This window comes from Grammomys surdaster, unplaced genomic scaffold (genome assembly GCF_004785775.1).
Source record: "Grammomys surdaster isolate TR1022 unplaced genomic scaffold, NIH_TR_1.0 125561, whole genome shotgun sequence".
NCBI lineage: Eukaryota > Metazoa > Chordata > Mammalia > Rodentia > Muridae > Grammomys > Grammomys surdaster.
The window spans coordinates 1,889,666-1,904,225 of record NW_021620408.1 but is presented as its reverse complement, the minus strand read 5'-3'; the positions used below and the strand labels follow the sequence as shown (position 1 = coordinate 1,904,225).

Below are 14,560 nucleotides of genomic sequence, written 5' to 3'. Positions count from 1 at the left end.
TCACACTCAGAGATCTGCCCACCTCTCTCTTTTAAGTTCTAGGATTAAAATGGTGTGCCATTTCCTTTTAATAAGAGCGTGCTAGGGGACTGGAGAGATGGTTCAGTTAGGATGGCTACTGTTCTGCAGAGCACCTAAGCTTGGCTTCCAGCACCCAGATTTGGCAGCTCATAGCACTTAGAACTCAGGCTCCAGAGGATCCTACACCCTCCTCTGGCCTCTGTAGGCACTAGTATAAACACACACACACACACACACAAATACAAATAAAATAAATCCTAAACTGGGCAGTGGTGGCGCATGCCTTTAATCCCAGCACTTGGGAGGCAGAGGCAGGCAGATTTCTGAGTTTGAGGCCAGCCTGGTCTACAGAGTGAGTTCCAGGACAGCCAGGGCTACACAGAGAAACCCTGTCTCGAAAAACAAACAAATAAAAAAATAAATTCAAATAAAATAAATCCTAAACAACAAAAACTGAGGCTGGAGAGATGGCAGCTGTTAAGAGCACTGGCTGCTCTTGCAGATGACCTGGGTTTGGTTCCCAGCACACACATGGTGGTTTACAACCAACTCCAATTCCAATAGATCCAGCAACCTCTTCAGCCTGACCTTCCATCTCTGTGGGTATCAGGCACATGGTATGCATTTAAACAAGGAGACAAATCACTCGTACACATAAAATAAAATAAATACTGACATGTTTATAAAAAGATAAAAGAGATATAGAATATGTTCTGCGGAGGTGGGATGATGAAGTATGGGGGGAAGGGGATGCCTCGGGGGCCTATGCCGAAGCATCCCTTCCCCCTGAGGGGCCAGCCACACTGAATAGAGTTTATTCAGGGCATGGTGGGGGCGGGGAGTGGAGTTAAGAGGGAAGTAGAGGGAGAGAAAGGCAGAGAAAGGGAGAGAGAGTAAAAAAGTAGAGGAAAAGAATAGAGGCCGGCCATGAGCCCGTGGAGAGAGGGGGAAAGGACAGAGGAGGAGCAAGAAGGTAAGAGAGCAGATCAAGAGAGAGGGGAGGGGCAAGCAGCCCCTTTTATTGTGGGCCAGGCCTATCTGACTGTTGCCAGGTAACTGTAGGACTGAGTATACCTGGCTGTCGCCAGGTAACCTTGGGGTGGAGTTTAGACAGAATGCTAACAGATACATCTTTTTTTTTTTTTTTTTTTGGTTTTTCGAGACAGGGTTTCTCTGTGTAGCCCTGGCTGTCCTGGAACTCTGTAGACCAGGCTAGCCTCGAACTCTCGAACCCAGAAATCCGCCTGCCTCTGCCTCCCAAGTGCTGGGATTAAAGGCGTGCGCCACCACCGCCCGGCCAGATACATCTTTTAAAAATTAAAAAAACAAAACAAAACCTTTTCTGTGGGTCAGTAGTGGTGGGGATGATGATGATGATGATATTAAAATAAAGTACTATGAGCCCACTTACTGCCTGAGAGTAGCATATGGTCGGTCCCTGGGACTAGGGATTCTGCTACCAACTTTCTTCTGTGTGTTGCCATGAGACAACCTCCTCTCCCTCCCACAATTGTAACTACTCACATGGAGAGGAGAGGAGCTGTGTGTGAGAACGAGAGAGCAGTGGTGAGTGTCTGGGCTGGCCGTGTGGGCTGTGTCTGACAGCCAGCCGTTCAGGTTCAGGGTGGAGGAAGGGGGCTTTAACTGGGGACAAGGGAGGTCTTAGGGAGCCTAGGAAAGTAGGAGCAGCTTGTAGAGGCTCCTTATAGCCTGAGGGCAGTGAGGAGGTGCTTGGTAGCTGAGGATGCTACAGAAGTGGGGGAGGGGCAGAGTGGGTGAAGGGCTCTTTGCTGCTCTTTGCTGGTTTGCTTAGGGCAAACGATCCTCTTGCTCAGCATATAGACACAAGGTTTATTAGCAGCTTTTTGGGTCAGAAGATAATATTTTTAGCTGGGAAAGCCTTTGAAAAGCAAAAAAATGTCTTTTCTGTTTTCCAGTAAGCTGATTTCTTACAACGGTTTATGCCTTCAGTGCTTCAATACTTAGGAGATTATTTGAAAGCTCTTTGGGGGCTAATCAGGAGGAAAAAAGAACACATATAAATGCTTCCCACACCACCCCCTTCCTTTTCAGAGGAGAAACAAGAACCCATTGGCCAATGCAAGCCAGAATCCTAAGCCAGATGGAAGGTTTTCCCATTGACACCTCATTAAGCTAAGACCTGAGAAAACATTTATTTGCTCCTGACTAAGGCCAAGGCCACACAACCCAAGTATTTTCCTGAAGGCTGAATTAAAAAAAAAAAAAAAAAAATGAGGTAACCTAGACTCAGACAAGACAGCAAATGCACTTAGTTTGGTTATATGGAGCATGCTAAAAAAGGGTCCGAGGGACACTGGTGACCAGTGGGTCAAGGCCCCAAGCCTTTTCCAATTCCAGGACCTCCATGGTGGAAGAAGCGAACTGACTCCATAAAGTTATCCCCTGACCTTCACAATATCACACGTGTATGTATACACACATACACAGTAAATAAAAGTAATAAGATTTATGCTGTACATAGTGGCACATACCTTTAATCACAGCACTCAGAGCACAGAGGCAGGTGATCTCTGAGTTCAAGGCCAGCCTGGTTTACAGAGCTAGTTCTGGATAGCCAGGGCTACATGGAGAAACCCTCTCTGGAAAAAAAATAACAACAACAAAAACCAACCAAACACGTTGGGAAAGGAAAAGCTGGGAGAAGTTAGAATAAAGACCTTGGAGTAATGGAGAATGTGCGTGCGTGTGTGCGTGCGTGCATTGGGAAGTCACTCTTTTGAAACTGGCACTACTCCTGTTGCCCTGACTGGCCCTAGCCCATCTAGCCCTGAACTTGCTATGTATCTAAGGATGACTTTGAACTCTGATCCTTCTGCCTTTGCTTCCCTCAGCAGCTAGGATTATCAGTGTGTTCCACCACATCCAGCTTCCGTTAGCATGCCTAATTGAAACCTAAGGAGTTGCTGGGCTCTGCAAAGAAATTAAGATTCCAGCAAGGCCTGACCTTGCCCTTGCTTTCCTACCATGCTTGAAGTTTATGTGCACTTTAGATTGGCTGATATGTGGTCACTGCTGGGGTGGGAACCTGGGACTCCTAAGGTGGCCTCTGCCTCCTCTGCCCCTCTGTCTCTTGCCTTTCATGGCTCTCACCAGGGCCTACTTCCTCTGCTCCCTGACCCTGTGGTGAGATGACTGCTCCCAGGATTTTTCTCTCAGCTACAGCATCCCAAGGAGGCTGCCTTCCTGCTTGGTCTAATTGAAAGACCTCTGGCAGGAACTGTACAGCTGGCCTGCTGGGGACAGCGGTGGTTAGTGGGTTGGAGCTGCAGAGTGACAGCTGGGGTTGAGAAGCAGAGATCTCTTCCTCCAAAAGTTGGAGTCCTGGGGAGCTTATGTGAAATTCCCTGAAACTAGATGCAGATAGGTTCTGCTTGCTGTCTCTACCAGGCCCAGGCAGCCCTCTTCAGAGGGGTTCTAGCAGAGCTGACTTAGGGCTTCTGGGGTCTGTGATAACATCTGTAAGCTCTCTGGGTGCTTTTCTGGGGAGGTTTTTGCAGGTTTTTCTAGATGAGATGCAGCACCTTAAAGGGCAGTGAGCCAGACATGCTGGGGCAGAGGCACTTAGATCCTGTGAGTTTGCGTGCTGGGGCCCACCTTTTTCCTGCACCTCAAGGCAGAGCACTTGGATCCTGTGAGTTTGAGGCCAGCCTGGTTAACATAACAAGTTCCAGTACTTCATAATGAGACCCTTTCTTGTCTTTCAGTTTTTTTGTTTGGTTTTTTTTTTTTTTTTTTTGGTGGGTTTTTTTTTTGGGGGGGGGGGTTCGAGACATGATTTTTCTGTATAGCCCTGGCTGTCCTTGAACTCAGAAATCCACTTGCCTCTGCCTCCCAAGTGCTGGGATTAAAGGCATGCGCCACCACCAGCTGGCGAGACCCTGTCTTAAAGAAGAAAAGAGAGGGAGAAAGAAAACGGAAAGAAAGAACAGTGAAGGAGTGTGGGTGGCTGCTCCCTGTCCCCTGTCTGGCCCGAGCTTGCCACCACCCCTGCCCCCCAGATGTCTTTTGGATCAGCTTCTGCACAGAATGTAGAAGCAGTCAGTCCTAAGTCAGTGGGTCCTGGCTTTCTTCAGTGACTTGTGTAGCAGGCAGCCAGAGTGCATCTGGCAGTTCACCATAAGTTAAAATGTTGGCTGATCTAATCTTGAATATTCCTGTCTCGTCTCAGCAATGAGCCAGCTGCCAACACCTAGAAGGTGGCCGGCTTGCTTGCTTACATCTCTGTCCAGGTCTGTTGTGCTGATGAGAGCTCAGCCGCCTGATCCCTGCCGCTTCCCCACACAGCCGTGGTATTGGCTCCTTAGCTTGGGGAACTGGAGATCTTGAGGCAGAGTGGACTTGGAAGCTTAGAGTCTCTGGAGCTGTCTCTCCAGTTCTGCCTTTCCCAGGGTACTGACTTCCTTCTCGGGCCCTGTGCTGAGTAGGGAAGATGGTTGCTGTCAGCGTCCTTGTCACCAGGGGTTATAGCTCAGAGCCATTTCCTTGCTAGGTCACTTTACAAGAAGCTTTACTTGAGCACATGCTGTCCTGGGGGACTTATCCACATATAGTGACTGTGGTGGCATTTAGTGTGCTGCCCAAAGAGAACCTGAAACCTGTGTAGTGTTTGGAGATCTAAAAGCCCTTCCCTGAGCTCTGGGTCAGTGGCCAACAGTACCAGAGCCTGGGAAAAGTTCTGTGGGGACCTTGAGTCTCCATGCCCATCAGGGCCACCATAACTATAGAGTTAACTTGAACAAATGCGTTCCCAGTCCTGACATCCAGGGACTGGCTCACAGAACCGACTCTGGTTCTGGTGGCATGGGGTTGCTGCTTGGGAGGAGCTTGTAGCTGGCCCCGGAGGCAGATGTGCTTGACTTAATGACACGTTCCTGAGAGTGCTGTGTGGTGGGCAGAGGGAAGGCTTCATGCTCCCATGGCAGCCCAGCTGCAAGTGTGTGCCAGCTCATAGGGAGGCTAGACATAGCAGTCTAACCAGTGCGAAGGACCTGGAGAGTTCTGTCAAAGTGTGTCTGGAATGAGCCTCTGAGGTTGTAGGTGTGTGTGTGTACGTGTGTACGTGTGCTCATGGGCACTCATATGTAGAGCTGCAGAGGCCCAGGTTAATGTCAGTTGTCTTCCTCAATTGTTCGTCATGTTTTGTTTTTCTTAACTAGTTTTTATCTTGTTTTCCATGTATAAGAATGTTTTGTCTGTGTGTATGTCTATGCACCATGTGTGTGCAGTGTTCATATAGGCCAGAAGAAAGCATTGGATCTCCTAGAGTGGGTTACAGACACTGAGTGCTGGGAATCCAGCCCAGGTTTGCTGCCAAGATCAGCTCTTGGCCAACGGAGCCCTCTCCCAGCTAGCTCCCTTCTCTTTATGTTTCTGCCATGAGTTCTCTCACTGAACCTGGAACTCAGCAGTTCAGCCGCACTAGCTGGCCAGCAAGCCCCAGGCATCTTGTCTTTGCTTCCCTAAGCCAGGATAGCAGGTGTGTGCTGCCACACCCACTCTTTACATGGGTCCTGGGGATCTGAACTCAGGTCCTTATGCTACTACAGAAAATGCTTTACTGAGCTGTCTCCTCAGCCACCCTGCCCAGATTGTTTTTTCTAACACAGTTCCACTTACCTGCCAAGGTCTTGGATGCTGTGTCTCTGGCACAGTTGAGCCCTTGTGGACAGCCTCCCTCACTCCCCATTTCATCTGGTAGCTTGTCCTGGTCTCAAGGCCACTGCCCTGCTCCATCTCTACAAGGTTATTTTAGCCCCTGGCCTGCCTGGGGCCTCCAGCAGGAATGACGCAGTAGGAAGGTGCAGAGCTCCAGTGTGAGGCTGACTGGTCTGAGTTCTGTGGAGTCCTAATCTTGCTGAGCTGAGAGGAAAGCTCCTGGGTCTGATGAGATGGTTCTAGGCAGCGCCTGAGCAGCCACTTTTCCTTTCCTGGACTGTTTTCAAGGGAGAAATGACAGTGTTGAATCAGGACACTGCTCTGTCCTGCTTTGCAGGGGCACAGCCTCAGAGCTGCACAGTGGAGACAGGAAGCCTAATCCTTCTCTCCAACACTGCACGGATTCCGTTCCCTGGGCCTGGCTGATAGCAGCATTTTCTGACCTGGTGATCTGCTCTCTTGTCACCTTGTTATAGACAGGGCTGTGTTCACAAAAGACACCTCCATGGACCCAGGAAACACCTGGCAATGGAGGCTTCTTCTTTTTCCTCAATTGTTTTAGACGAGGTATGGCTCCCCCAGACTGAAAGGTAAGGCTGTTGGGTATGTAGTCTGCACTTCCCTGGCTTGTCCCAGCCACACACATCTGAAGAGAAGTTAAGTCACTCACTTGCTCAGTCACTCCTGTCAGCTTAGAGGGAAACACCCTCCACCCCCTACCCCCGTACCGCTAAGACAGAGGACCCAGATCACACTGTGACAGCCGCCTTTGCTTCCCTGGAGCTTGCCCAGCAGGTTGCTGTGTCACAGCTTTGGCTTCCTTGCCAGTAAATGAGGCTCCAGTGGCTTCCTTATCATCACGAGGCCCAGTGAGCAAGTGACTGGAGTGTACTGGTCCTTCTGTAGCCCCCTGTGGTGAGCACAGAACTTCTTATCCTGGGCACACATGAGTAGACAGTGAGTGCTAAGCCCCTGTGCAACAAGTGGATGTCAGCAAGCAATGCCAGTGGCCCTGAGTGAGAGGGACCTGCCTGGAGACAAGGCCGGGGCTGGGATAGACTGCCTCCCAGAAACCATACTGGGTCTTTTAAAATCCATCTCATACAAAAGACCAGTAACATTTTAAAATTTAAAAGCAGTCCCAGTCCTGACTATTCTCATCGTTTTAGGGAAAGAGACTGGAAAGCATGTGGAGGACGAGAAGGGAGGATTCGAGAGAAGGATGTGGAGTGTGTAGTGGATGAGCTGCCGTGGATCCGAGTGGGCAGTGGATCGTGTGCGTGGTTGGGGTGAGCAAATCTAGAAGCTCTTAGAAAGTAGAATAAACAGGCCTTGGGGACAGATCGGTGTGGGGGCATGAGGGACCAGGGAGAACTTAGAAATGAACTTGGGCAGCTGCATGGGTGGCAGTTCCAAAAGCTGAGGTGGGGGCGGGTAGGGCGAGGAGGAACAGCTAATGTGTTGAGAGGCCTGATGACTGTGGTGAGTACACACCACAGAGGATCACTCCCACTGCACAAAGCAAACATGACTGCACTGTTAAACCGCTTTTCTAACTCCTCCAGGACCACTGGTCACAAAGAGGGGACAGACAGAATCTAGAACAGACTGGTCTTCTCATTCTGTCATGGGACTCTAGGGGAGGCTGCTAAGTATATAAAATAGATTTTATAGTTAACAGTGAAACAGTGAGAGACACAGATCCTGGCTCTGCTGCTCACCAACCGAGACCTCAGGCCAGCCCTGGTCCTTTCCCTGTGTTTTTAGCCTGAGGCCCATCCTGAATGGGCCTAGTCTAGATGGACTTTGTCTAGATGAATGGCACAGGGCCTAACTTGCTAACTACCAACAGTGTTGGGGCTGATATAGCCATGGTGTGACTGCTGGGCTGGTGTGGCTGGGGTGTAGCTGGGATGTAGCTGGTGTATGTGGCTAGGATGTGGCTGGGATGTAGCTGGTATATGGTGGTGTGACTGGTGGGCAGGTATGGCCGTGGTATGGCTGGTGTGGCTGTGGTGTGGCTGGTGGGTTGGTGTGGCCATGGTGTGGCTGGTGTATGGCCGTGGTGTGGCTGCTGTGGCTGTGGTGTGACTAGGGTATGGCCGTGGTGTGGCTGGTGTATGGCCATGGTGTGGCTGGTATATGGCCGTGGTGTGGCTGGTGTGACCGTGGTGTGGCTGGTGTGGCCGTGGTGTGACTAGGGTATGGCCGTGGTGTGGCTGGTGTGGCCGTGGTGTGCCTGGTGTGGCCATGGTGTGGCTGGTGTGACCATGGTGTGGCTGGTGTGACCATGGTGTGGCTGTTGTATGGCCGTGGTATGGCTGGTGGCAACACTGGAGGCTGCATGAATTGGATCTGAAAGTGCTGTGCTCTGAGCTCATAGAAAACAAGAGGCCTTGTCTCCAATGTTTTCTTAGTGATAGACAAGAGGACCCGTCCCTGCACCTGCATTGTGTCCTCACTTATTCACATAGCCACTGTCCTGCCAGTGGCTAGCTGGGTGAGACAGACATAAGAACATGTCACCTTAGAAGTGACCTGGAATGAAGAAAGACATCCAACATCAGCCTCTGGCCTCCACACACGTATGTGTCCACACATACCTATGTACACATGCACACACATGAACACATGCACATGTGTACACCATACACACAGTATACATGTCTCTGGTAAAGTTTTGGTGGTGTTATAAAGTATCTGGACACTTCCAAAAAGAAATGCAGCAGAGAAGGACGGCTGGGCAGTCATTATAAGTAGATTTTGTTGTTATTGTTTTAACTTTCTGTGTTTGAATGATTTCCCTGCATGCGTGTAAGTATACCCTTCAGAGGCCAGAAAAGGATGTCAGATTCCCTGAAACTGGAGTTCCGTACAAGTGATTGTGAGCTGCCACATGGGTGCTGGGAACTGAACCTGGGTCTGTTGGAAGAGCAGCGAGTGCTCTTGACCACTGAGCCATCCGTCCAACCCCAGGAGTATGTTCTTAAGAGTGCTCAAGCCACAGGGTGAGGAGCTGGGCAAGGACAGAGGGTGCTGCTGTGAACCCCTGCGCCTGACCATGGTGCTGTGCACCTGACTGCGGCGCTGTCACATTGCTTCAGCTGCCTTCTCAGGTATGGGACATGAGGCAGTGCGTGGTAGAAAGCCCCTGGGGGACTCAGGGTGGGGAACAGTGGAGAGGCCTCCTCCTTGGAAGCGTCCTTTGGCAGGTTCAGGAGTGAGCAGAGGCAGCAGTGCGGCAGGGACAGTGGCTGACTGGAAGCGGGTGGGGGGTTTCAGATGCTAGAGAGTGCCTGAGTCAAGACAGAGAAGGTTGGGTCAGCAGGCCCTGAGACCTGTTGCAGAACAGTAGAAGGTGGATCATTGAGACCCTGGTTACTCTTCCTGCTGGAGGAAGGCTGGGCTTCTAGAAAAGATGCCATGTGACCTGGGATGGTTGAGTTGGAAGGCTATGGGACATGCCCATACTAGTTATCTGTCATGTAGTCGAATGTGTGTGGAGTCTCCGAGCCAAAAGGGACGAGGCAGCAGGAAGAACCTCTGTAGCATGAAGCAGCACAGGACAGCCACGAGGTCACTGTACCAGCCCCCACCGCCACAGGCCTGAGTTCAGAGGAGCAGCTCCATGCTGGAGACCCGGACAGGCCTCAGTTCTGCTCAGGGCACCTAAAGGCAGCTGGCCTCCACGACGTGTGCAGGTGCTGTAAGGAGCAGCTCTGCTCCCAAGGCCCCCAGTGACATAGACGTCATATCCTGCTGGGTTTGCCTTAAGCATGAGCCTGTCCTATGGACTCTGCAAGGGTGTGCAGTTGACAGCCACTCTTCTGGGGCTTGGTTTTGTTTGTTTTTCTAACTTTTTTTTTCTTGGCCAAGTTACATAAATAATAGTGTTAGAGGACTTTGGACACCATTGAGTTCTGACAGGAGGAGGCTCAGCAGCTTAGGGCATGTGAGCTCCAGTCCTGAAGCCTTCTCCTAACACCCACAGGGCCATTTCCCTGAGCTGCAGTTCCTCCCCTTGCAGGAAGGAAGCTGGGCCCTGGGGACTCAGGTAATGCCAGAAAATCAAATTAGCTAGAACCTGGGCTCAGCCAGTTCAACACAGATATCTTAGTTAGAGTTCTACTGCTGTGAGCAGACACCATGACCAAGACAACTCTTATAAGGACAACATTTTATTGGGCTGGCTTACAGGTTCACAGGGCAGGAGCATGGCGGTGTTCAGGCAGACATGGTGCAGGAAGAGCTACGAGTTCTGTATCTTCATCTGAAAGCCACTAGGAGAAGACTGGTTTCCAGGCAGCTAGGACAAGGGTCTTAAAGCCCAAACCCACAGTGACACACCTACTCCAACAAGGCCACACCTACTCATAGTGCCACTCCCTGGGCCAATCATATTCAGACCACCACAACAGAGGAACCTCTTTGTCTTCCAGAGCTGGGAAATAGCCTTAGTCTGCTTTTTAATTTGTATATTTTAAGTAAAGATCAAGAGGTTTGGAGGCTGGAGAGACGGCTCAGCAGTTAAGAGTACTTGCGCTGTTTGCAGAGGACCTGGATTCGGTTCCCAGCACCCATGTTGTGGCTCATGGCCATCTGTAGCTCCAGTTCCAGGGACTCCAATACCTTTTTCTGACCTCTGTGCACTGAGAACACATATGATGCACAGACATACATACAGGCAAAACACACATAAAATGAAAATAAATCTCATAACAATTTAAAAAAATATATCCAGGGGCAAAACAAGTAGCAACCTTTCCCATATTAAGTTCCAGCCAAGGCTACCCAGTGAGACCTTGTATCAGGAGATGGTGGCAGGTAGACCTTTTCCCATGCTGTTCTCCCACCTTGGGGTGTTGGCCCTGAGTACAAGACAGTGCTGTTGAGTCACGGGCACTACAAGGGAACACAGAGCTGCCATCACTGTGTGTATAGAGAACCCAGGAGGAGCTGGGAGTCCAGATTTCATGGGAAGTCAGTCACCCAGCTGGCATGCATCTTGAATTTTTTTTAACGTTCTTACTATGTGTTTTTGTGGATGATGTATGTATGTATGTATGTATGTATGTATGTATGATGTATGTATGCATGCATGTGTGTCTGAACATGTGTGTGTATGAGGGGGTGTGTGTGACTGTATGTATGAGACTGTGTGTGTATGTGTGCATACGTGTGTGAAAGTGTTGTTTAAGTATGTGCAGGTATGTATATATGTATGAGTATGTATAGATATTTAGGTATATGTGTGTGTTCAGGTGTGTGTGGTGCGTTTGTGTGTCTGTGTGTGAGGCTGTGTATTGTGTGTTTTGTGTATGAGTGAATATGTATGTGTGTGATGTGTGCAAGTGCATAGGCCCCACAGAACGCGTGTGGAAGTCAGAGGACGATTATGGAGTTAGGTTTTCCTTCCACCTTCATGGAGACGCTGGAAATTGAACTGCATGCCAGCTGCTTTTTGCTACTGCACCGTCTCACCAGCCTGGCTTGCATTGTTTAATTTCATTTATTTGTTTGTTTGTTTTATTTGTTTATTGCATTTATGGATGTGATTATTTGTTGCATGGGGGTCATGCGTACCATGTGCACTTGGAGGTCAGTTATCTCCTACTATGTGGGACCATTGGGCTCGCTACACCTTTCCTGGCTGAGCCACTATGTCACACACCCCACCCCCACCCCAACATGGAATTTTAAGAATAAACACTGCAGACCAAATGCAGCTTGAAGACAGAGCCTAGGCTGTGTCTGACATCCCTGGGCTAACCTGCTTTTGGTGTTCTTTGGGGTCACAGCACTCCTCATGTTATCACCAGATGAGAAGAATACCAGGTAGGAGCTGCCACTCCAGATTGTGCTCTGGTATGAGCAGAGTGGTCTGGGGCAGCCTGCGCCTTCCAGGGCCTCAGCTTGTTTGTCTCCCTGTGAGGCCAGACCCAGATCTGCAGCTTTGAACTTCCTTTTTTCAGCAGCAAAATCTTTGTTCCAACCAATCTTATGAGGGCGCATCGTGGGGTATGAAACAGAGCAGAGCTGCCCCAGTTACTGAGAACCTGGGGTTCTGGCCTGAGGCTGCCTCTGACCTCCCCCAGGGCACCTCCACTAGACCCTGTAACACACAGTTAGTAATAGCCCTCCTGCCAGCTGCCTTCCCCACCCCCCAGCTCAAAACCTGAGGATGAACAATCACCAGGAGTGCCAGCCACAGTAACTAGCCTCATAGCCAAGCCTAACTAATGCCCTGCTGGTGCTTCCTGTGGCTTCACCACACCCCTCCCACCGAAGTGTCTATCACCGTCCTCATCTTACACATAAAACATGGGACTGAAGTCCCACAGGCCACTGGACTAGAAGGTAAAGGAGCCACCCAGTGCCATGTACTTTCAGCCCCTAGTCTGGGTAATTGTCCTTCCTTGTGTCTCTATGGCATGCTTCAGTTGACAGAATCCCTTTGGTCAAGCTGGATTCCTCTAAACAGTACTCTCTCTTTTTTTTTTTTTTTAAATCACACAGGAGACAGAGCAGTCTGAGCCCAGAAGTACAGAGGTGTCCAAGAAGCCCAAGGCTGCCATCCCTTCCACCAACAAGAGGCCAAAGAAGGAGACGAAGAAGAAGCGGTAGACTCAGAGGCCCAAAGAGCCCAAGGCTTTAGCCTTGGGGACAGCCCTCCTGGGAACCAGCATCCTGTTTGCTCCCACAGACTGTCTCTGTCCTTGGCTCAGGGTCTGAGATGATTGGAACTCCCTCTGACTACAGAGGTCTGAGCAATCCCTAGGCTCCATCTGCAGACCACCACTTCCTCTTCCTTCTCTCTCTGGTACACAAGAGATTCCCCGAGAGCAAATACTGCCCCAGGGTTCCAAAGTCAGGTCAGGCTCAGAGAGCAAAGTATTCACTTTAGTCCTGAGTCCAGTGGTCTTGAGAACTGAGCCTCACCACAGGGTGCAGTTGCCTAAGGCTGCAGGCACACCCTCTTCCATGGCTTGGGCCACATTTGTCACTTTTGTGCACACAGAACCTCACATGTGTTCAGGCGGGGATGCACAGCCATGCAGTGTGAGCCAGCCCACTCACTGCAGCAGCCAGGTCCTGAAGATGTTGGGTTGGGGGGCACAGTAGAAGGCCCGGGTCCAGTGATGCCTGCCGAGGAAGGTGCAGCTGAATGAGGCCAGGATTCCTGGGCACAGACTTTGCAAGCCTTTGAAGCAGGCTTGTCACTTTGACACCAACCTCTTTCTTAACCCATTTAACATTCAAAGTGCCTTTGACTTCAGCCTGTCCTCCCCACATCTTTCATTCCCTGACCAGTTAAGGACAGTTATATGGAGAAGTCAAAGCAAATAAAGCTCCCGCATGCTGAGCCTGCCTGTGTTGCTGCTGAGGAGGGAAAGGGGCAGCCTGGGTCTCTCCTGAGGGTGAGGGAAACACTGTCCCTGAGAAGTGGGACAGCATGGGGAGAAAGGGCAACTCTGGCCAAAGCAGCCCTCCAGGCCAGGCCACTCTGGAGCAGATTTTCAGAAAGGATCCAGTCATTGGCTCCGTGCTGTCCTTAGCCATTGGGGACCTTTGTGAGTTAGTTTGCACAGGGTCCAGAACCCCTCTCTCCACAGGACCCTACTGCCAGAGGACAACACTGCTGTCCACAGAGATCTGAGAAATACAACACAACACAACACAATACCATAGAAAGCTTCAGGGCTCCAGGCAGCTCTGTTTATAGGGCCTGAATCAGCTGCCCAGGACAGGCCCTGAATCAGGTGCCCCTAACACCACAAAGTCACAGACAACAGGCTCCCTTGCCTGCCAAACCCTTTCCCAAGTGTCATGAGGGTTGCTGAGGCACTTAGGTATAGACACCTGTCCATTTCGGGTCCTAGTCCAGGCCACTTAGACACCACAGTGGAAGTGCGAACCTAAGCCCAGTGACCATACAATTTAGTGGTATTTAATGTACTGGGGATGTGGGGTCCCTGCTGTGCAGAGCCATTTGACAAGGCCTTCTAGAATCTCAGGAAGTCCAGGGACATTCTGGTTGGCAAAGTGCCACTTTGCAAACACAAGCACACAACGCTTCCGCTGAAGATTTCTGTTTGACAGTCACCTCTTATCCCAGCCCTTGAAAACAAGGAGCCTTTGTGGAAACCTTGGTGCACCTGGCCCCTGGGGGGTGGGGGGGACCATGACTGACACACAAGCAGATGTGGAGTCTCCAACAAGGGAGTCACAGCAGGTTTAGTGGGAGCCCAGCTCAGGGGTGCCATTCAGACTAAGGTTCAGCCCAGATGCCTGGCAGAGTTCAAGTGACCAGCTGATCAAAGGCTTGTGTTGCCTCAAAGGCTGCTCCAGAGATCCCGCTAGGACTCATGACTCTTGCTCCTCCATACCCTCCTTCTGCACTGTGGCAGAGATGGCAGTGCTCCTCCATACCCTCCTTCTGCACTGTGGCAGAGATGGCAGTGCTCCTCCATACCCTCCTTCTGCACTGTGGCAGCATGAGCTTTCATAAGTCTCTCCTGGGTCTCCTTCCTTCCTTGTTTCCTACTTATCCAAGTGCCCTGGAGATGCTCTGGCCTCTACCTTCTGCCTGACACCTTCCTGAGGCTGTGGTCCAGCTTTCCTGAGTTACCTGGGTTTCTAGAGCAGAGAAGCAGTGGGAGGGCTTTATCATGAGAGGTTATGGTGATTACGGAGGGAGGCCAACTCATCCCATGATCCAGTCTGCAGGCAGGGAAGCTGGAGCTGAGGCCAATAGGGAGTAAATCAGCCAGAGTAGAAGGCCTAGAAACCAGAGCAAGAAGAGGATGGCCCAGGCCCTAGAGCCAGGGTGGGGGTGGGAGCT

At 50.6% G+C, this 14,560-nt stretch overlaps 1 protein-coding gene across 1 annotated transcript in view; it reads left to right on the top strand.

Moving 5' to 3' along the window:
• Manbal (mannosidase beta like) overlaps positions 1 to 13,081 on the top strand; it is a 29,773-nt gene extending 16,692 nt beyond the window's left edge. Inside the window, exon 3 of the mRNA XM_028786583.1 lies at positions 12,235 to 13,081. Within this exon, the coding sequence (XP_028642416.1) occupies positions 12,235 to 12,342 (108 nt within the window). The 3' untranslated portion in view covers positions 12,343 to 13,081. The remainder of the gene's footprint in view (positions 1 to 12,234) is intronic.
• Positions 13,082 to 14,560: the final 1,479 nt, after the last annotated feature.